Genomic DNA, 26965 nt, shown 5'->3' on the forward strand with positions numbered 1-26965 from the left:
GGCCCACAAAATTTTTCTGTCCACTGAAAGATAGGACAAGATCAGATCAGTGACTGCTCTTGCGGATATCCGTAAGCATTTGAGTGTGGAGAGGTTGCAGGGAGGGATTGACATAGCAGAGAGAGATCTGTCATAACAACAGACATGAATCTGGAAGGATTGGAAGCATTCTTCAAGAAGTCAGTGACTCAAGGGACATGATGTTTCTTGCAGCAAAAGAAAAAGCATAACATTTTGAGTATTGATGGCAATAAAGCATGCTCTTCAACAGGTGGGCCCTGCATTGCTGAAAAGTCATAACCTTATGATGATGGATAAATAAGTCAGTGGTGTCATCTGTAAACAATCAAGGGGATTGAGATGAAGGGAACTAGAGAAGGAAGCAGCATTATTGATACAGTGAGCGGAGGCTCCTCTATTAATAGGGTCTTGCGTATCAAGGGCACTAGCAATACAAAGACGAAAGGCTGAATAGAAGGAAAATCTGTCAGGAAGAATGGAGTCTTCACAGTGAAGCTTTCTGATTGATTAATGACATTTTCCAAATTCTGATTCTGGATCTTTTTGCATACGAGGCAAACTAAAAAGCTCTCCAGTACTTTTCAAGGAGGAGAAAGCCAGAAGCCCTAAGCATAGATACCCGGCTGCTGAAGTGCTAAAGGGGATTACTTTATGCTTTTCCTCCAGTGCCCATCATCACCACAGGAAGGAAGAAGCAGAAGTGATCTTAGTGGCTTCTTATTGGCCCAGGCGGCCTTTGTTTCGCAGCCTGATGAACATGTAGCCACCATTTTTCCTGAATCTGGGGCCAGGTTTGTTATCCTAGGAACCAGTTCTTCTTCATTAAGATCCAAGCAGATTACATCTAGCGGTTTGGCATTTGAAAATAAATTTCTGAAACAAAAGGGTTACTCTTCTGGATCTTGTCTGAATTCTGTTGGCAAAGGATTTGGTCTAAATTCAAAGCTTGGTGCAGAGGGAAACACATTCAGTACCATGTAGCCAAAGTGTCTTATGTTGTGGAATTTTTACAAGATGGTTCTGATTTCAGGCTGATATCTTGAACGTGCATGTTTCTGCACTGTCAGCAATTTTGAGTGTATCCAGAAAGTCTTCCTGTTCCTATCATACCGGCATTTGTCACTTAATTAGAGCAGTTCAGCTATTGCGTCCTCTTAAGGTGCATATGGCTCTGAGTTGGAATTTGAAAATTGTGCTCAATGCCTTACCACAGGTGTTTGTTTTTTGTTTTTGTTTTTTTTTAACCTATAAAATCAGTTTCATTGTACTATCTATCAAAACAACCTTTTGGGTCACTATCACCTCAGCAACAAGGGTGTTCGAGTTGGGAGCTTTTTCAACTGATCCATTCTGCTGCATCTTCCACAGTGATAAAATGGTTTTGGAAATGGTTTGCACCTTTATTCCACAAGTGAATTTGATTGATCATTGAGCACAAGAGATGATTTTCCTTTTTGTCCACCTCCTCCTTGCCCAAAGGAGAAAGTATTGCATTTGTTGGATGTAAGGCGAGCCTTAAAGATTTATCTGAAGAGATTTGAGAGCTTAAGAAAAAACAGTATCAGAGGGGTAGCCGTGTTAGTCTGAATCTGTAAAAAGCAACAGAGGGTCCTGTGACACCTTTAAGACTAACAGAAGTATTGGGAGCATAAGCTTTCGTGGGTAAGAACCTCACTTCTTCAGATGCAAGTAATGGAAATTTCCAGAGGCAGGTATAAATCAGTATGGAGATAACGAGGTTAGTTCAATCAGGGAGGGTGAGGTGCTCTGCTAGCAGTTGAGGTGTGAACAGCAAGGGAGGAGAAACTGCTTCTGTAGTTGGATAGCCATTCACAGTCTTTGTTTAATCCTGATCTGATGGTGTCAAATTTGCAAATGAACTGGAGCTCAGCAGTTTCTCTTTGGAGTCTGGTCCTGAAGTTTTTTTGCTGTAAGATGGCTACCTTTACATCTGCTATTGTGTGGCCAGGGAGGTTGAAGTGTTCTCCTACAGGTTTTTGTATATTGCCATTCCTGATATTTGACTTGTGTCCATTTATCCTCTTGCGTAGTGACTGTCCAGTTTGGCCAATGTACATAGCAGAGGGGCATTGCTGGCGCATGATGGCATATATAACATTGGTGGACGTGCAGGTGAATGAGCCGGTGATGTTGTAGCTGATCTGGTTAGGTCCTGTGATGGTGTTGCTGGTGTAGATATGTGGGCGGAGTTGGCATCGAGGTTTGTTGCATGGGTTGGTTCCTGAGTTGGAGTTGTTATGGTGCGGTGCATGGTTGCTGGTGAGAATATGCAACTGCTAGCAGAGCACTTCACCCTCCCTGATTGAACTAACCTCGTTATCTCCATACTGATTTATACCTGCCTCTGGAGATTTCCATTACTTGCATCTGAAGAAGTGAGGTTCTTACCCACGAAAGCTTATGCTCCCAATACTTCTGTTAGTCTTAAAGGTGCCACAGGACCCTCTGTTGCTTTTTAAGAAAAACAGGTTTGCTGATCTTGTTTCATCCAAGGAAAAGAGCTGCTAAGACCTATAAATCATCAGTCTCATGGTGGATACAGTGGTGCATTGCTGAGGAATATAGAGCAAAAAGATGCAATCTTCCAGTGAGCACAAGAATTCACACAGTACAAACGGTGAGGGTGGCGTCACAATCTGAGAAAGGGCAGGCTATCCTTGCATACATTTACCAAGTTTTACAAGATAAATACTTGGTCTTAAGCCGATTTAGCCTTTGGCAGTTGGGTCCTGCATGCTGTAGTGATTCCTTAGAGTAAGGAAATACTTTTTCTCAGTGATGGTATTTTGTTGCCTCCCTATGAATTTTGTCACTGCTGAGAAAATCCCGCCCTGAGGATCTATTGACCTCACCTTGAGAGAGATGGGGAGAATTGTGGCTGCTTGTCTGAAATTTTTTCCTTCTTTGGATGGATAGTCCACAGATCCATCCCTCCCTGAAAATTCATTAAGGGAGATCTGCTATCTTTATGGCTAATTTTAACTACTGCAGAGAACTCTTTCTTGTTTTGTTTCTTGTCAAGTGTTTGTTTTGTTTTTGTTTTTGGCAAGGTGCTGATGTAAGATGAGAAATTTGTTCTTTGATAGTCCAGAGTCGAGAGGGGCTAACTTTGAAAGCATCTAGAAACTGAGAGGGTCTTCAGAAGCTGTCCAGTGAGCTTTAATTCTTTCCCTTACAGCTACAGACAAATGATGACCGCCACTGAGGGTTATCAGATACATCGAAGAACTCAATATGATGGGGAAGAGTCACCACAGCTTTAGTAAAGGGCAATCATGCTTTACCGATCTATTAGAACTCTGACAGCATGATCAAGTATGGAAAAGGGTGATCCACTAGATACAGTGTACAGGGACTTTCAGAAAACATTTCACAAGGTTCCTTACCAAAGGCTCTTAAGTAAAATAAGCAATCATGGGACAAGAGGGAAGGTTCTCTCATAGATCAGTAACTGGTTAAGAGACAGGAAACAAAGGGTGGGAATAAGTGGTGAATTTTCACAACGGATGGGTCCCCCAAGGATCTGAACGGGGACCTGTGTTGTTCAATATATCCATAAATGAACTGGAAAAGTGATGAATAGTAGGGTAGCAAAATTTACAGATGATACAAAATTACTCAAGATAGCTAAGTCCACCGCTGACTGTGAAGAGTTACAAAGGGATCTCACTAAACTGGGCGACTGGTTGACAAGATTGCAGATGAAATTTGATGCTGACAAGTGCAAAGTAATGCACATTGGAAAAAAGAATCCCAACTTACATACAGAATGGTGGGGTCTAAATTAGCTGTTACCACTCAGGAAAGATCTTGGAGTCATCATGGATAGTTCTCTGAAAACTTCTGCTCAATGTGCAGCAATAGTCAAAAAAACTAACAGTATGTTAGGAATCATTAGGAAAACGATACATAATAAGACAGAAAATATCATAATGCCACTCTATAAATGCATGATGTGCCCACACCTTGAATACTGCATGCAGTTCTGCTCTCCCCAGCACAAAAAAGATATATTGGAATGGGAAAAGGTGCAAAGATGGCAACGAAAATGATTAGGGTGAGGAGAGATTAAAAAGACTGGGACTGTTCAGTTTAGAAAATGGATGACTAAGGGGATGGGGGGATAGGATGGAGGTCTAAAAATCATGAATTGTGTGGAGAAAGTGAATATGGAAGTCTCATTTAGCCTTTCATGTAACACAAGAACTAGGGGGTCACTCAAAGAAATTAATAGTCTTTTCCTTTATATAGCTTGGGCCTTTGATCTTGTCCTCATGTAACAGGTGACCAGCAGACAATGGCTCACTCCTCAGGGCATAGCTTCCAAAGGCTGGGTTTTTGCATAATCGGAGGTAGGGAATTTGCATTTGCTTCTCACTAGATATTTCTCAGGAAAACCACCTAACACATTTTTATTCCAGGAGTCTATTCTTGTCTTGCACATTGTTCAGTATAGTCTTTTGAATCCCCATCTGTCACATCTTCCCCCCCGCCACCCCCTTGAGAGGTTACATTCAATCCTGGCCCATAATAATATGTAACTCATTTATTTAACACAATGGACCCCAAATGGGGGGGGGGGGGGGGAGGGTCAGTAAGGTCTCCCAAGGATATGGCAGGAAATTGTCATAGCTGTTGCCATGTATAACATAGTAAAATTGTTTATGAAAGCAGTGTGTTCTGTAGCATTGGGGTAAACTGCTGGAAAAGCAGTTTTAGAACTGCTATATTCAGGAAACTAATTTAAAGATGTGCTGATTGCACACAAGTGGTAGACCATTAAAAACGAAGCCTAGCCATAACGATGAGAGACTTTTACAAAGTTTTTAGTTAATCAATGCAGATGTCTCCAGGATCTTGGCTAAATTACAAATAAAACTGCGTCATTCCAATTAAGTGTGTGAGAGAGAAGTGAATAATTTGTTCATTACAAGAGTTCTTTTAATCGCCAATTTTGAAAAACCTCCAGAGTTGCTTTATAGCCATGGAATATTTTGATTCACTTGAATGGCTTGCTTTGAATCACAGTTCAATAAACCCTGAATTTGAAGGCATTTTGCTCCAACTCACTCGTGATATAATAAGTTGTAGAATCCAAGGGTTGTGATGAAACTTTACGTCTTGAAGTGCTTTTACTGTAACTAGAAAATCTTAGACCATTACACGATAATTTGTGTAACTGGGAAGTGCAAAACAAATGCAAGAGGTCTAAGATACTAGAGCAGGACTGGCAAAGCTTTCTGCCCAGTGGGATGAAAGATCTGATAATGGCATATACTGAATATCCCCATCCCATTCAGTCTCAAAGAGAGAGAGAGAGAATGGAGGCACAGCAGTGAAGATTTTCCAAAACACCCTCCTACCTCATCCCCAATTTGTTTAAAATGTGAAACATGCAAGATTGACTGAGAACCTCTGTCCACACATGCCAGTGTGCTTGAGTCTTGATCTGGGTGGAGCAGTGACATGGGCTTTTCTGCTGAGATGATCAACAAAGGTGGCAATTGTAAATGTTGTTTGAAGTTTTGGGTACTGGGGGCTGAATTGATCCACTGAAGTGAATAGAAGTCTGGTGACTCTGAGGAGTTGGATCAGGCTATTGCCTGCTAAGAGCTGCACTGAATGGCTTTGTTTCTCATTCGCTGATGACCAGCCATACGATGGTAATGAGTTTTTGCCACTACCAATAAGGACTGAATTTGACTAGCTGACCAGCCAGTTCTGTGCTCTTGCTTTACCAAGACTATCAAGTCTCCACCATGCAGCACATTCTAGCTTTAAAAAAAAAAAAAAAAAACTTAATAGGTTAATAAGTACATATTTAACATGGGGGTATTTTTAGCTTAGATTTTTCTTCCTCTTTAGTTTTCTCATGTCTTCTTTTTCTCTTGTTCTCCCCTTTTCCCCCCCTCCTTCTTTTCTTTCTCCTCTATCCTGTCATCAATACCTTATTTGTAAAATGGAGATAATGGAACAACAAAAACAACTTTTCATTTTGAAAATAGCAAAACTTTTTTGACTCGTGACAACCATCACAACTGACCCTTTCTGTAAACTGTTTTGGTTTTGACAAATTGGTATTTTTCCAACAAAAGAACAGTTAATTGGAAAATTACTGACCAGTTCTAGCTCTAATCACTAAACTTCTCTCTCTCATGGAGCACAGTGCTGCAAAACCTTATGCAGGAAATGCAAGTGGCAAGAATGGTTTGAAGTTTATCCAGTCCTCCTGTTATAGCTAGCACTTACAAAATGCTGCTCATCCGTAGGTCTGAGTGTATGCAAAGTAGGTCAGTGTCATCTCAGATGATGAATTGATTTAGGGAGAGGTTGTGAGTTGCTCACGGTCACAGAGAGCAAAGTTAGTGGATGAGCCAAGAATAAAACCCATATTTCCTGTCTCCCTGTCCTGTGCCCTGTCCACAGGGGCCCATTGCCTCCATGAACTTCTCCAGTATTTGCATTCTTTCCTGTATTAGGAGAAAATGAGACAGATGGGAGGTATGAAGTGGATTGGTGTGGGTAACCATAGGTGTGCAAATAGTAGAACTCAAAAAAACGAATGTAACTGGAATCTACTTATTAATCCTTTTATTTATATATGCGTGTGTATATATGTATGTGTATATATGTGTGTGTATGTATGTATATATAAAAAAACAAGATCTTCTCCCATTTAGATTTAAATTAAAAAATTGTTATCTGTGTTTCTTATTGAATTGCATTGCAGTATACACAGCATCAATCGTGAAAGGCTTTTTTCCACCTATATGTATTTTGTGTGTGTATAGGGCTTGCTGACTTTCCAACTGAGGAAATCTTTTCCTCCTCAGATGCCCTCTGGCTTTGGGACTCTGTGCTAGGCAGATGAACTGGCTCAAAGGTGGATTTATAGTGGTGTATGGTGCAAAAAACTGCAAAGTAATTCCTATCTTCTAAGCTTTGCTTCCTCTCAAGATTCCTGATTGATTATTGCAGTGGAATGTCCTTCGGGACATGAATATAGAATTCTGATGCCAGTTTGCAGTGAAAACGTAATGTGTATACACAGGTTGTGTGTCCTTGTTGGATATTTTATTCCTGCTATGGGGCTAGATGATGAAGTTCAGGGCATAATTTAATATTGAAAGAATTTCTATTTACAAGCTTAAAAAAACCCCCAAACCTTGAACGTTTAATATGAAGGAAAGTAATGATAAACAACATATGCTTCTGTACAAACATGCAGGAAAGACTGTAAGGGCTACTGAGAGACAAGACAATGAAACTCAATGACAGATGAAGTTGGTGTTACTGAATACTTAATGCATTTCATTAAAATGTCACAGATTGGAGAGGAAGCAACTTCTTGCCTCTGGAATAAGTAACTTACGTAGTTCAGTGTAAGGCCATCTATAAACTAAATAGTACTCTCAAGTTGAGAACATAAAAACATAAAGCTCAGAAACATACTTGGGTGATACTGAATATAATCCATGGAGATGATCCAACTGCTATGAAGTGTATATGTTGAGATGAGAAGTAAAATCGTCAGACATTTGAACATAAGTTAAAGATTTAAGACCCAATTTGAACTATTTTATTCAACTCTAATCACCTAATTACTGGAAGAACATTCCTCAGATTGAAAGTAACCATGAAGAAGTGATAGTGAGTTCATAGAGGCATGGGAGATATTGAAAAGAAGAGAAATTTATAGGAGCGTTTGCACTGACAAAAGAGAATATCAGGAAGAAATTATTTATGTATAATGGCTAATTACCTTTACCATTTTTAAAAAAAGTAGATTCAGCATGTGAAAGTAGGTGAAAGAACTACAGTATGGCCAGGGCAGCCTTTATTTCCAGTACATAACTTCCTTTTCTTTTAAGATAATGTAGGGATGAATCTTTGTCATAGCTGTCTGTTTCTTATTACAGACAAACTATGATCATTCTGAAACCTTATTGATTTCTATAGTGCATTTGCAATAGATATGATAAATTAACATATAAATGCAGTTTTCAAAAAATCACTAGCCTATACTGACTAATACAGGGGTAGGCAACCTATGGCATGCTTGCCGAAGGCGGCACGCGAGCTGATTTTCAGTGGCACTCACACTGCCCGGGTCCTGGCCACCAGTCTGGGGGGGCTCTGCATTTTAATTTAATTTTAAATGAAGCTTCTTAAACATTTTAAAAACCTTATTTACTTTACATACAACAATAGTTTAGTTCTATATTATAGACTTATAGAGAGAGACCTTCTAAAAACGTTAAAATGTATTACTGGCACGTGAAACCTTATTTTAGAGTGAATAAATGAAGACTCAGCACACCACTTCTGAAAGGTTGCCGACTCCTGAACTAGTATATATCTGGCATTTAGCTTTTTAAAAATTACTTTGAAAGCCCATTTGCAGTCATTTAAGACTTGCAGACTATTTCAGTTAAACATTTTACCTGTTTTATACTGTGGCAACTACAGCAATTGTTTACACAGCAAAATAATATTAGGATAGTATGCAGGACCACATTTTCAAAAAAAGCTCATTTAGGTACTTGACTGAAGTTGCCAAATTTTCAAAATTGGCCCGAAGACTTTCCATATTTGCTTTTCCATGTAATCAGTTGCTCTATTATTTTCCAGTTTAAATTTGGATTAATCTTGCTGTATGTATTGAAGAAGAATAATGCAAGAACAGGAATGATGCACATATTTTACATTTTCGTTATGCAGTATATAACACTTTGCCTTTTTATATGAATCATAATTGTCCTGGACAAGACCATCCAAACCTTCATTGAGTTCAGTGGGAGTCATGCCCCCATAAGGACAACAGGAGCCTACTTTTTATTTACATTTGGCACTCTTCAGACTGTATATTTCCCCCACTGCTATTAAAATACAATTTAATTTGTTTGCTTTTGTTAATTTAAAAAAAGGGGGGGGGAGGGAGTAGCAGATGTAACCATGTTAGTGCATCACTAGTCATCACTAAACATGATCATGGCACAGGAGCTCCAGCAATCCATGCTACTAGTAGGTAGAAAGAGTACCCCATGGAGCTGTTGCTGATTAAACTCTCATGAAATACAAACACAAAGAAGCAGCAGAGGTCCTCTGTGGTAAACAGAGTATTTATTTTAACCACATTAGCATAAAAGAGCACTTTGAAACTCCCTTTAAAAATAAATAGGATTCTTGTTCTTTTAGGTTTTGCTTGCTCTTTTACTGATAGGTTTCCAAAAAAGAAATAGCCTGTAAAAACCACAAACTACTTCATTAAAATTTAACAGAGATGTTTTCCTATAAACTTTAATAATTCCATCATACTTTTTTATTTTAAACTCCCTGCTTTTGAATTTAAAGTGTAGCACTGTTTCCCTCTAGAAGATGTGGAGATGAAGGGTACCTGCACAGAACAGCACCATACAAAAGTAATGTCATACAGATATGTTGCCTCTACATCTGCTCTTCACTGGTCCATGGCTGCATCCTACTCTCTTCCTGTTCACTAGCCTGCTCTATTTCTCCCAGTCAGCTCCCCGGTAAACCTCTTCCCCTTGTTCCCTAATGGTCTTCCCCTCCTAATTCTCTTTGCTATCTTGGCACATTACAGGAGAGTACTGTGTATGCATAGAGTCGGCTCTGTGATACCTGGGCATTGTGATTCTAGTCACTTGCTGTTAGAATATACAAATAGTTTAGATCTAAACATCTACCAAAACTCTCATATTAATGTAGATTTATGTACCTCTCTTAGGAGGAATAAACATTTGTTCAGTCTGTTGAATTTAATAACTACATCCCTCTATATTGTGTGAATAAAACTATAAATAGTTATAGAAAATTGTGTTGCCCGTAAAGCAGCTCTTAAGATTAAAAGTAATTAATCTCACAAGGCGTGTGCAGGTTTCATGTCATCTAGAAAGCTCTCTCCACTGTGATGACTTGATGATCTGTATCCTGATTATATATACAGAATCAGGTGTTTCTACAATGTTTAAAGCCTTCACTGTTTTAATATTTATTTTACCATAGCACTCAAAGGATCCAATCAGGAATGGGATCATTGTGCTGAACAGTGTACAAATACATAGGAACAAGTGGGCTGTGCCTTAAAGAGCTTACAATCTAAAATTTCCATGCAGTTTTGTTATATTAAATTGTGAAACAGTTTGTAATGTAGAGGTTAGCTATTGGTTAAAATATTCTCTGAACTATTTTTCTTCTAAAAAAAAAAATTACTAAGCTATCTTGGATATAAACTTGGTATCTTAACATTCATGTATAGTCCTGTTTATTTTATAATGACCTCTGTTATGACAGTAGCATGCTCTACTTGGAATACTAATTCACTGAAACATATTACAAATGTTTGTCATATAGCATTATAACTGACTGCATAGAAAAGATTGTACTATAGTAAACATACACTAATTGGGTATCTAATTATGTTCTTGTGTACACAAGTATCAGATCCTAGAATGTTCATAGGGTTGATAGTTTGATGTACCATGAACTAAATTTTTCAGATCATGTAAATGTTTGACATTCCCACTTGTGTGTTCTGCTGTGCAGAACAGATACATAAAAAGCTAGACAGTGCTTCTTGGAAAGTGATTTAAAATTTCACATTGATTATGGTTATCAGGCTTTCTTCCAGTCTGCCTCAGCTTGCAAGGATTTAATTTTAATGTTTTGAGAGATGGGCTATCCCACCGTACTCTTGCATACTAGAGGAGAGGGATTTAAACACACAGGAGCAGAGTGGAGTAAATATTAGAGGGACCCATATTTTAAGTATCACATCCATTTCCTCCAGAATAGGCTCCCTTTCCCCCATTCATTATCCTGCCTGCCCCAGGTTTATGCTCTTTTACTGTCCTCACAACCCCATTTCCTCTGTGGTTCAGGGGAAATCCTGGGGTTTATTGAGAGTAAATGCCAAGTCTCACAGACAGAAGACTATCTCCTAACTGGGATCCACTGGACAAAGAACTCACTGTAACCCAGTCACTTCTCCCCATGCTAACCATATTCAACGGGGCTAGGGAGAAAGAGAGGGAACCATGGCTCTGGTTTGCATTCCACCTCATTCTTACCTGCTGCCTTCGCCTACCAGGAGTCTGACCTCTTGATAAGGACTTCTAGTAGCTGTCTGTTCAGCTGCTCACACAAGCTAGAAGGTTTTGTATCTGGTCTCTCCAGAACAATCAATAACTTCATGCTGCTCTCTGGAATGTTCCATGTATGTCAGCCATGGCATCTCTGATGTACACTGTGGTTTCTTTGTTGCGTGCTTTTAGCTCATGGATTCTTTCAGCTTGTGCTTCCAGCTGATGCCCTAATTCAGCTTCATCTGTTCTTCTCATTATTCCTTTGGCAAGGAAGAGGGACTTAGGCACATGCCCTATGGGAGTCTAAGGCTAGGTCTACACTACAGGGGTGGGGGGAGGGTCGATCTAAGATACGCAACTTCAGCTACGTGAATAGTGTAGCTGAAGTTGCGTATTTTAGGTCGACTTACCTAGCTGTGAGGACGGCGACGAGTTGACTCAGCTTCCGCCTCTCGCTGCGGTGGAGTTCCCGAGTCGACGGCAGAGCGATCAGGGATCGATTTTATCATGTCTACACTAGAGGCGATAAATCGATCCCCGATAGATCGATCGCTACCCACTGATCCGATGGGTAGTGAAGACGTACCCTTAGAACAGTTGCCGTTGAAACATCATCTCTGGATCTTGCTAAGGACAGGGCTCTGTGGAAAACAATTGCTGGACTGATAGCTGTGATTGTCCCTCCCTTGCTATATTTATATTTTTGGCCATGTCAGCAAATGTTTTGATTCCAATTTTCTTGACTGGGCTGAAGAAGTTACGTGTCCCATCAGAATCAATTGCACCACTCAGAAATCTCTGCTTGTTCTTCACCAATGTCTACTGTTTTCAGTAGAGACTCTTGTTACCTGAGGTTACCTGCAGTCCAGTAGATATATTGATAAGCACCTCTGGATGTGATTCAGAGTCAAATGGGTTTGTCATATTGTTGATGACATGATTGGTGAGAACTGTAACATTCATCCCTCTTCATTGCAGAGGCAAGGATTTGCTTGTGGATTTTGTCTTCAGTACTTGTTGTTAGTCCACTTCTTTCTTTCATAGCTTTGGATATTCACTCAGGAGATGATTTATGAGGGTCCTCTGAAAAGGGTAATCTGAAGAAGGAACTTAAGTCATCCATATGATTTGTGGATGTTGCTCCAGTGAGTGAGCCTGATGAACAGCTTTCAAATGAACAAGTGGTTTTGTATCATGCCACTTCAGTCCTTCGGTCAGAAATAGCCACAACGAAAGCCTCAGAATATTATCCAAAGCCGGGTGATTGTAGTATCCAGAGGTCAGCTACTTCTGTGCTCCAGTTGGTGCACGAGTTTTGTCCTTTGGTTAACAAGTAAAAAGAAATATAATTCAGACAGCAATAGTGTCATCCTGCAGAAGACATTCAAAGAAGGTGCCTCTCAATTGCAGAATGCGTAGTATTTAACAGTTCCAAAATTCACACCGTTGCACATAAGCCTTGCTGCAGATCTACACCATGAGTTTGGGGCTCACAGTTAAGTTAATAATAGTACACCATCATGGATTCTGCATCAGTTATGATGAGCTGAAACATGACTGACTAGTTTTTACCATTTGCGTTAATTTCAGCACAGTTAATATGGTGGTGATTGGTCAAAGCTACAAAATGACAACATATTAAAAGATATTTTTATTGGTTTTGCATGGTCAAACATATTTTTTCAGAAATGCTGAAGCTATTTAGTGTGAGGCAAAAATGGGGAATATCAACTATATTGCTATATATATTCATGTTGCTATATACGAACGTGAAATGTTTTCACATTGCATATTCTTAATTGATGAAGTATCTCACAAGTCATTATAATAGTTTTCTGTATTTTCAATTGAAATTTGCATATCAGCAGATCAGTTTCATACTTGAAGGGTGTGTATTGGTAGAAGTAGATTGCCTGTCCATAGTACTGCATTAGAGGGTAGATATAAATGTACATGAATTCCTAATGTTATATATGCCATCATGTGCCAGCAATGCCCCTCTGCCATGTACATTGGCCAAACCGGACAGTCCCTCCGCAAAAGAATAAATGGACACAAATCAGACATCAGGAATGGTAACATACATAAGCCAGTAAGTGAACACCTCAATCTCCCGGGTCATTCTATTACAGATTTAAAAGTCACTATCATTGAACAGAAAAACTTCAGAAACAGACTTCAAAGAGAAACAGCAGAACTAAAATTCATTTGCAAATTTAACACCATTAATCTGGGCTTGAATAGGGACTGGGAGTGGCTGGTTCATTACAGAAGCCGCTTTTCCTCTCCTGGAATTGACACCTCCTCATCTATTATTGGGAGTGGACTACATCCACCCTGATTGAATTGGCCCTGTCAACACTGGTTCTTCACTTGCGAAGTAACTCCCTGCTCTCCATGTGTCAGTATATAATGCCTGCATCTGTAACTTTCACTCTATGCATCTGAAGAAGTGAGGTTTTTACCCACAAAAGCTTATGCCCAAATAAATCTGTTAGTCTTTAAGGTGCCACCAGACTCCTTGTTGTTTTTATGAATTCCTAATGTAATTCTTTTCCATTTGTAAGCTTTTGTACGTACAATGTAGCATCTAGTCTTCTTGGAAGGTTTTAATTTGTAGTTGTCTGTGCATGCCGTACTAACTTTTGAAATAGGTTTTTAATTTAGTGACTCTTACGCACAGGTCAGTTACCGTGTTAGAGATCGCAATCCACAGCTTCATATTGGGCTTCATTCAAAGTGCTCACTAAACCAAATGGCAATTTTGATACTAACATATAGATCTAATTTAAAATACATACTCTTTTCTTTTAGTGAAAATGCTTTTCTTCTGACGCCAGAGCTTACTCCACGGAAGCTGGGAGGTCTGTCTTTTGAAAAAGCAGCTGGGTGCCATTATCATGGGCTTGAGTAAGTTTCCTTGCATTGCTTGATGTAATTATTTTCTCAACATTGTCAACTAGCATAAAACCCAAGTTATAGGTGGGACCCACTTTATGCAACCTGGAAACTATTTATAAAGAAGTAGATTTACAAATATGTTTGGGATGTTTACAAAATGGTTTTAGTCCTGAGCATAACATGTTTTTTGTTTCCTCTCAAGCCCACCCCAAAAAAACCAAAAACCCACAACCTTTTCTGTTTTCTTTACCCTCCCTTTCTGGACTGGTATCAACTGTTATACTCCTGTCTCCTTGATGGTAATGAAGAATGTGACTTTGGCCTTGTCTATATACACACAAGTTGTACTGCTTTAACTTTGCTGCATCTATATTCAGGCCTGTAGCTTCTGAGAGAGATGCTTCATTTACATAATTAAATGTCTAAATTAAAATATGGTTTTACTTCAAATCAAATTATAAACATTTTCAGCTGAATAGTCATGAGATATGTTTATAACAGTATTTTTAATGTAAATGAAAATTGTGGTGAAGATTGCTGTATGTATCTATAGACTATTCCAGGAATGTCAGTGTGTGTGTGTCACTCTGAAGTCTAGCATGTCTGTTGAATCAGTATGAAATGATAGGAACAGCTGCAAGCATGGTAGAAAGCTCTTCTTGTTCAGAACATCACCAGGTTGAATTATCACGGTCTGTTACTGTCCAATTTTAAGTTCTCAGCCATGTTGACTTTACAGATTACACCCGTGTGCTGTACATCTACAGTAAGGATCTATGCCAGGCCAAGCGTTCTAGGCAGTTTGGTTGAATTAGCTATGATAACACATCACCCTTCCTCTACAGATTATTGCATGCAAAAATTTCACACACAAGTCAACACAACCACCCACACAACAAAACAAACCGCACACACACTAACTCCAAACACACACAGCCCTGCACCTCAGCGCAAAACCACTTTTTTTTTTTTTTACATGTGACTTTATACGTCTCTTAGGCCTTGGCTACACTTACCCGCTAGTTCAGCGGCTGGCAATCGAACTTCTGGGTTCGACTTATCGCGTCTAGTCTGGACGCGATAAGTCGAACCCAGAAGTGCTCGCCGTCGACTGCGGTACTCCAGCTCGGCGAGAGGAGTACCGCGGAGTCGACGGGGGAGCCTGCCTGCCGAGTGTGGACCAAGGTAAGTTCGAACTAAGGTACTTCGAACTTCAGCTACGTTATTCACGTAGCTGAAGTTGCGTACCTTAGTTCGAATTAGGGGGGTAGTGTAGACCTGGCCTTAGGAGGAATAAACATTGTAAAATACAGAAAAGGACCGAACAATAAACCATCAGTTTTGCATCCTAATCTGATGGCCAAATTTCAGTGTTTTAGCACTACAGATTTATGTAGTATAGTTTTATCACCCCTGATGGCGCTTTATGGATACCTCAAGTGCTCTTCCTGAAGGTGTGGGTGAGGGGAAGAGAAGGAATAACATGGACCTAGTCAATAGCGTGATGGGCTCCCTAGAAATACCTGACATAGAGTAGATAGAATTAGACTTTCATAAGAGTCTGAAAGCTCACTTAAAATACTGTGGTTTGGAGGAGGTGAGTAAAAAGGGTTGGAGGAAAGGGACTGAAGTATACTGCTCAGGTTGTGTTGCCAGTTTTGCTTGAATGTGATTTTTCTTGCCCCTAATCTTAATCCTTGCACTCTGAAAAAGAGTACCTGATGTGGGTGAACACCACTGGGTTTTGGGTTCTCAAAAAAGGTCTGAGGTCTTGGGGCTGTTGAAACCACACAAATGGTTTCTCTATGAGATCTATACTATATAGATTCGTATACAATCCTTGTATCTGAAAGTCACATAGCTTAATGCATTACTAGAATGCAAATGTCTGTCATGTAGCAGGAACCTTTCAATAAAATATAAAGCAAAGAAATTGATAACTTTAAATATTTAACAAGAGCCTGATTATATTTCTAAGGGAAACACAATCTATTGTCAACATCCCAGTATGTGCTAAAGGGAGAAACAAGACTTCCATAATGCCAAATCCTGCATTCAATAATTCAAGTAAACTTTCTGTTGCCTTCAATGGAAATTTTACTCAAGAGAGAACCGAGTAAGGATAGTGGGATTTGGCCCATATTAAATATGTAACCCAACTTCATCTTGTTGATTTGAATGTAGCAGAATCCACAAGAGAGTCTATCATGTAATCTAGTTTATTAGGTCATTCACAGAAGTTGTCAAGGGCAACTTAGCGATTCAAGTAAAGAGGCACTGCAGACGTTTCCATAGTTGAGGTTAAGCATGGTTATTCAGTTTTTTTAATGGTGAAAAAATTCCCCAACTCTGTTATAGTGGTCACTGGTTTTGTGGTTCTGTTATTTTTTTTTATTTCAATTTTAGATACTGTCTAGATAACAGAAAAGCTTTAGAGAGAGATGTGAAATTTGCTGAACTTCAGACTCGTCTTATTCGCTATGAAACACAGACTACCTGTACTAAAGATTGCTGTCCTGTACCATGTGTCTTGAGCCCTCTTCCATCTCCTGCAGTTTTGTCAGAGCCTGGAAGTGTCCCCGATGGGGAATCTTTACAAAGTGAACTCAGAACAGAATCATCGAGGCTAAAACGCAGATCAAAAGACTTGGATTGCTTTTATCCCAACAAGAGGTAATGCACTAAATAAAATTTAAGAAATTAAGATTTTTTTTAAAGGATCTATCTATTTAAATGTTTAATCCCTCTTCTGTCAGTTTGATATTTCTCAAGTGTGACCTATGATTGACTGCATTAGATGCATCAAAACTACAAACCTAAGGCATTTTAATTTAAGAAATTGAGGGCTGTATCCTGCAAGGTGTTGAGTGTCTCTTGAGAGGTACCAAAATGCGCTTAGTAGCCGCTCAAATTGTTATTTGTTTTGCAATAGCGCTGTGAAGCCTCAGCGCATTGTGCTGGGGACTGTACAAATCTAGAATAATACAGTCCACAGCCCATAGAGCTCACAGTTTAAGTAAAGAAGACCCACTGAAGTTCCAGTTCACCCAGCGCTGACCCTCTCCTTATTCAAATCCTTTTAAAAACCCAGTTTTTCAGAATCCCCCACAAGAAGCATTTTTATATCATTTGCATCAATGTAAAACCATAAGCGAGTGCATATGCCACAGCTGAGCAATTGTGATCTTATTACTGTAATTCTTCCCATCCTGTCCCCCCAGTTGTTAGTTACGCTCTTGTTGCTGCACACCTGCTCTTCAAACAGGGATTGTGTCAAGTGGGGATTTTAATATACGTCCTCAGCAAAGAGCCTTCTAGATTCTGGTGTTCTGTATAAATAGTAAGAAGGGGAATTGTGGTTGTTCTCCATTTCACTGGATTGAGCCCTTACCTTAGGAGTTTCAAGCATTCTCTTCTTGACCCTGTGTTGGTCTAGATTCATGAGACTAAAGCACTGGACTTGATGACTTGGCAGGCCTATTCTTCTTCATTTTTACTGGGGTAACTGGGAGAGGATCCACATGGGAGAATATGTCAAACAAGGACATTTTTTTCAATTGGGATGGGGGCAGAGGGAAGAAATTCCTGCAGTTTTCATGTCCACCTTTAATTTGATTGCGTCTCCTCTGTCCCTTCAGTTAACCACTGTGATTTGTTCCAAACTATGGTTTTTCTGTAGCATCTGCTATACAAAAGACCCCTTCACTCTGTTCTGGTTTAACTGTCGGAGAACAAATCATTAGTAGGTAAGGGAAGAGAGTCTTCCTCACTTATTAGGAAGGAAATTCTATTAATAGTTTGTCACTGCTCACCATTTTCAGCCTCCGTTTGTTTGAGAGTACTGTATGTCTTCAATATTTTAAACTGTTATAGTAGCGTTTTATAGTTGAGACAAAACCAGCAAGACCATAAACACTTACCTGATTTTTTTTTCTTTTTTTTTTTCCTCCAGATTAATAAAAACTGAAAGCACAGATTCTCTCATGTCTCAGGCAAGCGGAAGTAGTGTGGGTCACCATTCAGTAGGTGTCATAAGACAACAGCCAGGCAGATCAGCCAGGCAGATGTCTCTAACATCTGCATCTGTTAAACAGCCTAGTGGTCAGGCCAACAAAGTAACTGCAGAGGCTGGCCCAGCAAGTCAGAGATGTGTGCAAGAGTCAGAAACTTCAAAGCCAATTAAGGAATCAAGATCTCAGAAACATATACGGGTAAATATATATTTGTCTTCCCCCTCCAGATGCCTCTCCCCTAAAAGATAAGATTCCCCATTTGTAGCCTCATTCAGCATTCTTTCAAAATGTGGGACAAATCCTCAAATCTTTAATACTTAGGTCTGCTCAAGGGAAATTTGTAGAAATCAAGAGAAGTTTTGTATAAGTAAGGAGTACAGGACCGTCGGAAAAGAAATTAGTGCACACAGTAGAGTGCCCAAGGAAAAAAAAGAAAGAGACAAACAGCAATAGATAACAGATGTGAAAAAGTGGAAATTGAAATGAATATAAATTAAAAGTTATGAAATATAGAAAATTGATAAGGGAAGCCAGATATCAGGGAAGGTTCCATGGTTGGCAGAGCTAAAAACAATAAGATGATTGGGGGGGGAGGGGGAATATCAGGAACAAAAATCCTAGCAGTGATATAGGCCAATTACTAGAAGGAGATGGTGTTATTGTTAAAGATGGAGAAAAGGAAGAAGTATTCAGTAAATATTTCTCTTCTGTATTTGGAAAGTAGCAGGATGGTGTGCTTGTATCTAGAGCCGTCTGGAAATGGAAATCCATTCCTGTGAAAAAATTGGACTCTTTGGGGGGAAAAGAATTTTTTTTTTTCATCCCAAATGGCAATGAAAAGTTAAAAACATGGAATTTTTCATAGAAAGGGATTTCCAGGAAAATTCTATGTTGGAAAAACCAAAATGTAGCCTTTTGGCTTTCTGCCTGCAGAAAATGAAATTGACAAGCCTTCCCAGCTGACTGCTGAAGGGTGAGCACCCCAGTTTTCCATCAGTTCCTACACCCCCTAGTTGCCAGAGAGATAACTAGGCTGCCAAGGATGTGGGGCGCTCAGCCTCCTTGCCTCCCCCAAATCTGTTTGCCAGGAGGGCAGCTGGGCAGGCAAAGTACTGAGGTACTGAAAGAGTACTAATGTATCAGTATTCAAAATCAGCCATGGATGACCTTGATAACTATACGCTGGTCAGCCTGACATCAATGCAAGGCAAGTAAATGGAAAACCTGATATGGGATTCAATACATAAAAAATAAAGGATGGGGTTATTATTAATGCCAGACAGCATGGTTTTATGGAAAATAGGTCTTGCTGGACAAACCAGATTTCATTCTTCGATGAAATTGCAAGGTTAGTTGATAAAGGTAATAGTGGTATAGATGTAATATATAGTTGGATTTCTGTAAGGTGTTTGACTTACTACAGCTCAACATTCTAATTGAAAAATTAGACTATACAGTATGACTAGAGCCCACATTAAATGCATTAAGAACAGGCTAACTGACAGAGCTCACAGTAGTCGTTGGTGGGGAACCCTCATCAAATGGGGGTGTCTGTCTCCAGTGGGTTTCACGGGGAGTCTAAGTCTCAACATTACTCAGCTTTTGCATTAATGACTTGAAACTATATATAAAATCAATGCTATTAAAATTTGCTTAGTAAACTGGGCTCATTCAATCAAAATGTGTTTTAATGCGGGGAGGGATAGCTCAGTGGTTTGAGCATTGGCCTGCTAAACCGAGGGTTGTGAGTTCAATCCTTGAGGGGGCCATTTAGGGATCTGGGGCAAAAATCTGTCTGGGTCCTGCTTTGAGCAGGGGGTTGGACTAGATGACCTACTGAGGTCCCTTCCAACCCTGATACTCTGTGATTCTATGAATACAACCAAATGTCCAGTTCTGCATCTACAAACAAGGAATGCAGGCCTGTGGAGTGGGGGACCATATCCTATAAATCAATGACTCTGAAAAGGATCGAAGTGTCCTAGTGGACAGGCAACTCATTACTGAACTCCCAATGTGATGTTGTGGCAAAAGAGCTAATGCTGTCCTTGGATGTACGAACAGGGGAGTAGCAAGTAGGAGCAGGAAGGGGATTTGATCTCGGCATTGGTGAGATAGATACTAGAATACTGCATACAGGTCTGGTGTCCCCCATTTTAAAAAGCGTGTTGAAAAATTGGGGAAGAAGCCAAAAAGAGCCAAGAAAATGATTTGAGAGCTGGAGAAAATGACTTACAATGAGAAACTTAGGTCAATCTGTTTAGCTTGTCAAAAAGCAGACTGAAAGGTGACCTGATTACAACATGTAAGTATTGTCATGGAGAGAAAATATTGGCTACTAAAGGGCTTTTTAATCTGGTAGAGAAAGGCAGAACCAGAACCAGTGGATGGATTCAATGGAACCAGTCCGATTCAAATTAGAAATAAGGCACAAATGTTCAACGGTGAGGGTGATCAGTTATTGGAACAAACTAACAGGGGAAGTGGTGGATTCTCCGTATCTGGATGCCTTTCTCAAAGATATGCTTAGCCAAACACAAGTTGTTGAGCTCCATACGGGGGGTAACTGTGTGAAATTAAATGGCCTGTGATGTACAGGAGGTGAGACTAGAAGATTTAATAGTGTCTTCGGGCCTTAAACCCTATGAATCTGTGAAAAATATGAAAATGAGGATTTTCCATTACCCTCATGGATATGTGAAGCAGGAAAATACAATATATATCACTTTATTTTAAATAATGCCTAGCAGCTATACAGAGTGTTCCATCTTAAAGCACTATGTAAATGTTAACTAATCCTCAGCACTCCGGTGAAGTAGGTATTCTCTTCATTTTCCAGATGAAGGAAATGGAAACTCTGTTAAATAACTTTGCCCTAAGCTGCAAAATGGCAGAGTCAAGGCTAGAACTGAGGATTTCCTGTCTTCCAGTCCCATACTCAGTTCAAGTCACAAAGCTGCCTCCCTAAAATTAATCTTTGGGGCAGAAGGGGAAGAAGTTCTGTATGGGTTTATTCTTTAAAAGTGGGCTATTGGAAAGCTTGTCATGGTGATAATTGATCCTAATTCCTAAGTGTGCCTGTGTTGTCTCCAAGATGCTGACGGAAGTGGTTGCTAAAACACTTAAGAAACACGGCATTGCAGAGAACCACAAATGCTTTGCATCATGCAGCCAGCGTCTGTTTGAGATATCCAAGTTCTATTTAAAGGTACTTTTTCCCACCGCTTGCTCTCACAATTGTACGTAGTTACTCCACCAAAACTATATCCAGGATTAACACATTTAAAGGGATATGATGTTCGAGATTGACAGCGCCAAATATATTATACCTTTAAAAAATATATTTTTCGCTCTATTTGCATCCTGTTTGCTGAAAGCTTATAAAAGGGAAATTGCTCTGCACAGCCATGTGATGGAGGATCCAGAGCTAAGTTTGTCTGCTGTTTGACACATGAACCCATGTTTTGTGCTTCCAAGATTCCAGGGCAAACAAAATTATAAAACTGAACAAGAATCCAATCACCCCGAATGTAACTGGTAAATCTGAGTCTATGAGGTCCAGTCTTGACAGTGTCACTATTTCCTAGTGACTGTGTTAAGAAAATAAAATGCTAGCAGTCAACAAGTGTAAATCAACAGAGTGTAGGGAAAAGCTTTGCACTCTTAGATCTGGCCAAAGTTTCATTACTGATACAGTCTGCTATTTTGCTATTAGATAAAATAGCAGAATTCAGAACTAAGGGGCCATTTTCATATTTAGTTGGTGTATACTTTTCAGGCATATGGTTTACTGGGAAGCTGTTGTGGAAGAAATTGTGAATTTCAGTAGCAAACTTAGAGCATAGGTTCACTTCACTGCAAGGATATTTCTAATGTCTGTTTTTCAAACACTTTTAATCTTTTAGTTTGATAAATTGAATTGCATGTGAGGTGCTTATTTAAATGTGTTACTTCACAACCCCTGGAGCTACTGACCATCCGTGACCACCTGTTTCTATTCTACACAAGAAAGGTTAGCAAGGCTTGCTCTTCATAATTCATCTTCCCTCTCCAACAAGACAAGTGTATTGGGCCAAACGTTGACCTGTTCTAAGATATGGAAATTGCAGTGATGTAAGTTAGGCGCAGTTTCCCAGTGTGTAATTGGATGCATGTGGTAAAGTAGAATAACTTGCACTCAGATTATGTTGTACAGGAGTAACATATCCTGAGGAGTCAGAACAATGAGATAGAGCAAGAAAAACAACCAAGAAGATGATGATGGAGAGATTGGGGGGCAGAGGAGCAGCTGCTTTATCTTACATTCTTCTGTTAGTTTTGTTGCTATATGGCCCCTCAACCCCTTCTGTCACCTCTGTGTATACATTGCACATGCTTTGAACACCTGTTTGGGCATTTAGTGGATGCAGATTACCCTACTTTACTGTTTGTACCCACTTGCATCTATTTTCTGACCAATTTACACCAATCTGATGTGTAAATGCACTGCTATTTATATCTGTTGAACATGCCCTTACCTTCAAAAGTAGTCTTATCAATGCCTTATATTGTGCTGCAGTTATTTTGTACTTTATATTTGGATTCCCTCAATGTATAACAGAGCCAATCATCAGTCTGGAGACAAGTAAAGATGCTACTTTATCATCAGAAGCCCTCTCCTGACTTGACTTGCAGTAATCTCTCTCTAACTCTTTATGTATTTTTCTTTCCCTTTTTAGAATCTAATCTAAACACTGATTGCAGAGGTTTCAAAAACTTTCCCTCACTTATATAAAGCTTTAGGAGACCATTATGTTTCTCTTGTGACAATGAAGAGCACATTCATTGTTCTGGACAAAGCCCATTGATTACAAGGTGAAGAGGGAGATGTCAATAAACTTCATGCTGAGTCTGTAATCTTCACTTCTTGCTGTAATGTCCTTCCTTTCTCAACTGTTCCAAAGCTACTGGCTGAAAAGGAGGAGAATTTGTGCAAGTGGTTGGAACTATAGACTCCATGACATTGCTCAGCAAAGTGCCTGTGAACTTTCTGTAGAACTCCACGGCAATCCAACACTTTTCACCAGGCAGTCTTGTGTTTTCAGTTACCCTCAGTTTTCAGAAGTGATTGGGGTAAAATTTTTAAAAGTGCCTAAGTGACTTTGAAAGTCAGTGTGGTTTAGGCTCCTAGGTTACATAGGCACTTCTGAAAATGTTACCCTAGAGGTTTAGGGAACTAAGTAGTAAGAGGCAAATTCTCTCTTTATCCAACAGCCTGGATGAGTGGGCTGTAGACGATGGATGAAGAGGGAATAGGATGCTCTCCTTCCCACACAGGACACTGAAGGGAGGAGTTAGCTGCTGGACCTATGTAGTTGTAAATCTGATGGCCTTACCCTTTAAAAAACCTATTTGAATGCAGAGAACTCTCTGCATTCAAATAGGTTTTTTAAAGGGTAAGGAACTAAAGGGGGCAGCCCCACACCTCAAATGTGCTTGGGTCCGCTGAATTCTTCCCCACACTGTGCAATAGAACCACACTAGTACTATGGTATTATGTTTTCCACTGGGGGTGAGGCAATATTTTCCCCTTAAAGGTTGCAGGAAATATACATGCTTAGTTCTCTTTTCCCCTTCTACTACATTCCTACCTGCTTGCTCTACATGCCATTAGTAGTGGGAGGGGCCAGACTCCAAAATAGAAAATCTGTTTCCCGATGTGGTGGTTTTCCTTTTTGGGACTGATCTCTCTCACAGTTTCACCTACCCTGGTCACATATATTTTGGAACTCTGCCCTTTGTTACAAGAGCGCAGTAAATGTGCATGGTTATACACCTCTACCCCGATATAACGCTGTCCTCGGGAGCCAAAAAATCCTACCGTGTTATAGGTGAAACCGTGTTATATCGAACTTGCTTTGATCCGCCGGAGTGCGCAGCCCCGCCCCTCTGGAGCACTGCTTTACCGCATTATATCCGAATTCATGTTATATCGGGCCGCATTATATCGGGGTAGAGGTGTAGTTAAATGTTCAGGAGCTATAAGAATTTTGAACAGCATCTCTGTAGCTTTGAAAGTGTTCAGGGGGCAGGAAGGGCATGGCTAAACCCCAAAACTTGAGTGACAAATTTGGATGGCCCCTGGTAACTACAGGGAGACGCACAATCCATTGTTAATGGATTAGGAGAGAGGGTAGTCTCAGAAAAGAAATAAGTAATTAATGTTTCCAATTAGGGAGCTCTAGGAGATCCTGAATCAGGGAAAGTCCCTACAGGTAACTTTAATGTTAGCATCAGCTCCAGAGGAGGTATGTATATGTATGTTCAAGTCTGTCTGGCATCAATTCTATAAAATTATGTGTTCTCTGTTTAGGATCTGAAAACTTCCAGAGGACTATTTGATGAAATGAAGAAAACGGCAAACAACAATGCTAAACAGGTAACCTATTCCTGGATGTTCTGGAAATGTGTTCCTCATACGCTGCTGTGCGAAATCTACTGCTGTTGCTTCTTGGAATGTGGGTTGGTACATGGCTTTAATGGGTGAACAGAGGAGACCATCTGTTGTGTTCTCTATGTTCTCTAGTTTGTATTGTGAGAGTTCTTTTGAGGTTAGTTTCCCTCAGTGCAAAATTCCAATTGCAGATGTTGACTTGCTATCAAAATTGTTCTAAAAGGGTGGCCCTTGTCAGAGAGAGAGATTTGAAATAAGGAAAAAGACTCAAAACTTTTTCACATTAGTGAGAAAAATGTGTACATGATCTTCTGTTTCACAGAGGAGTCTCTGCACTAATGGATCATTAGGGAGACCATTATGTTGTAAAAGGAAATACAATTGTTCTAAAGGAAGAATTATAGAAATGGTAGATCCAAGCTCTGGGAATACCTATAAATAGAAACTTGAGGCAATGCTGACTGGGCTCATTTGGGTGTCAGGAAGATTAATGTGAATTTTAATATGGGGAACATACTGGGAGAAAATACTCCTGTCCAGAAATTTATCAGTGCATTGAGTCTTATCCTGGATACCTCATTAGAGAAACTTGGTTATGGTGATGAGCACTGTGGAATTTTGCCATTTTTGTTCTCTATACTGTAAAATAAAATGTAAGGATTTGCTTGGTTCATTCCTATAGCAAAACCCTTGGTGGAAGAGGGGCTAACTGAACGGAAAACTGCAAGAACTCACCATGGAGTTTCTCCATGATTATTCTACGAGCGCAGTGTTTGCCCCACCCTATCCTCCTGTAGAATAAATCCACCCCTAAACACATAGATTGTAAAGGATAGGTGGTAAGCCAGGGATATTCATTCATAGTACCCCTGCACCTCCATACCAGCTCTAACCTCTAGCAGTAGTCTACACACTAATGCTCCCAAACTCATCTGTGAGGAAAGGAGGAGGTATTATCTCCATTTTCCCAAACTGGGAAATAGACCTCATTGTAAGTCAATGATGGAACCAGGCATTAGAGTTCAGGATTTTCTGTCTGCTAGACCATGCTGCCTCTCCTGCTCTGCAACAACAACTTATAGGGCCTTTTAGTGTGCCAGAATCTCTCTGATGGAAAAGCATTGACTTATGCTTGGCCACCCAGTTTGAGGAATAGCAACCACTATAGATGTAGGTCCAGCAATGAAACAAAACATTTGTTCTTCAGTTTATAAAGCAGGAAATTGTTCAAAAGGAAAACACTGGGTATTTAGAATTGAGGCTGTACTTTGTTACCAGTGCATGGAGAGATTGAACTACAGTATGTCAACTTTTGAGGCTAAAAAAGTGGCCTTTTTAAATGCAAGAAATTATTTAGGAGTGAAAAATCCAAACAGTTGTATGTTAATGACTTCTCCTTGGTGAAAACATTGCCTATTAAAACTTCTGTCACCGTAAACTTTTTGGTTATACTTGCTCAATCAATAATATTGCAGAAGTTTGGTTTTTGTTCTTGAAATTAAACCAACTTTGAAAATCTGATTTCTCCTTTATTTGTATAGGTGATTGAATGGGTTTTGGAAAAGACTAACAAGTAGTGATGATGAATCATTACATATGAATGGAGTTTACACCCTCTTCTCCAACTTCATAGAGAAAGCAAAGTGCATTGCAACAAAAGTATAAAGCCAGGCAACAGGAACAAAACAGAACTTAAAAAACTTGGTTCATATACTTAATTCCCAAATCCAATACTGTGTTGTGGCCTTTAGATATTTTATATTGAGTTTTTATTAAAAAAATCTGTAATGAACATTGCATTTTATACTATATGCCTATTTATAGATTTAATTATCTAAAAGACTATGACTTAGATTTTCAGAAACATTTTTATGTGTTGTACAGATTTTATTTTAGATGTAATAAAAAAATCCAAATTTGATTGTAGTAACAAGACTATTTTATTTCTTCTCTTTTCCCAGTCTTTAAGAAAAGACAGTTGTTCCATACACAACTACTTTTTTGTTCTTCAAATAAGTTAACTGGAAAGGTTTACAAGGCAATAAAACTCCTCTCACATTTTATAACTTAACTAGCCATAATTCCTTACTGTTCTGCAGATTAATATAATTACGGTTAAGGTTGAAGGCACAGTAACCTCTCCAATCTTAGCGTAAAACATAAAGGATGTTGGTTTTGAATGAACCCAAAATCAAACATGCCATTTACAGTTTTTTATGGTTTTGATTTTTTTTTTTGGAAAGCTGACAAAGCTTTCCATAAAATTTACCCTGCAAAGCCAGCAATTAAAAAAAACAAAGAACCTTCAGTAAAATGGCTTGTAAAAACTTAATCCAAAACAAGGGTGCTTGTACTATGTCTTTTCATCTCATGGGTTTCCAATACCAATTCTCATTTCATATGTTTCTCTTGTAACAATTTGATATTTTAAACATATTCCTAGAATCCCTTTGAGATGCATTTTCACGTTG

General features: G+C 39.4%; 1 protein-coding gene across 5 annotated transcripts in view; it reads left to right on the forward strand.

Annotated features, from left to right (window-relative positions):
* Positions 1-26415, forward strand: part of MTBP (MDM2 binding protein) — a 62541-nt gene extending 36126 nt beyond the window's left edge. For all 5 annotated transcript variants that reach the window (XM_008171640.4, XM_042861017.2, XM_024108239.3 and 2 more), the window contains 6 exons: positions 13962-14057; positions 16455-16721; positions 18001-18259; positions 21156-21269; positions 24414-24479; positions 26036-26415. In XM_008171640.4, coding sequence (XP_008169862.2) covers positions 13962-14057; positions 16455-16721; positions 18001-18259; positions 21156-21269; positions 24414-24479; positions 26036-26071 — 838 coding nt within the window. In that variant the 3' untranslated portion in view covers positions 26072-26415. The remainder of the gene's footprint in view (positions 1-13961; positions 14058-16454; positions 16722-18000; positions 18260-21155; positions 21270-24413; positions 24480-26035) is intronic.
* The last annotated feature ends 550 nt before the right edge of the window (positions 26416-26965 follow it).

Source organism: Chrysemys picta, chromosome 2 (assembly GCF_011386835.1).
Source record: "Chrysemys picta bellii isolate R12L10 chromosome 2, ASM1138683v2, whole genome shotgun sequence".
Lineage (NCBI taxonomy): Eukaryota > Metazoa > Chordata > Testudines > Emydidae > Chrysemys > Chrysemys picta.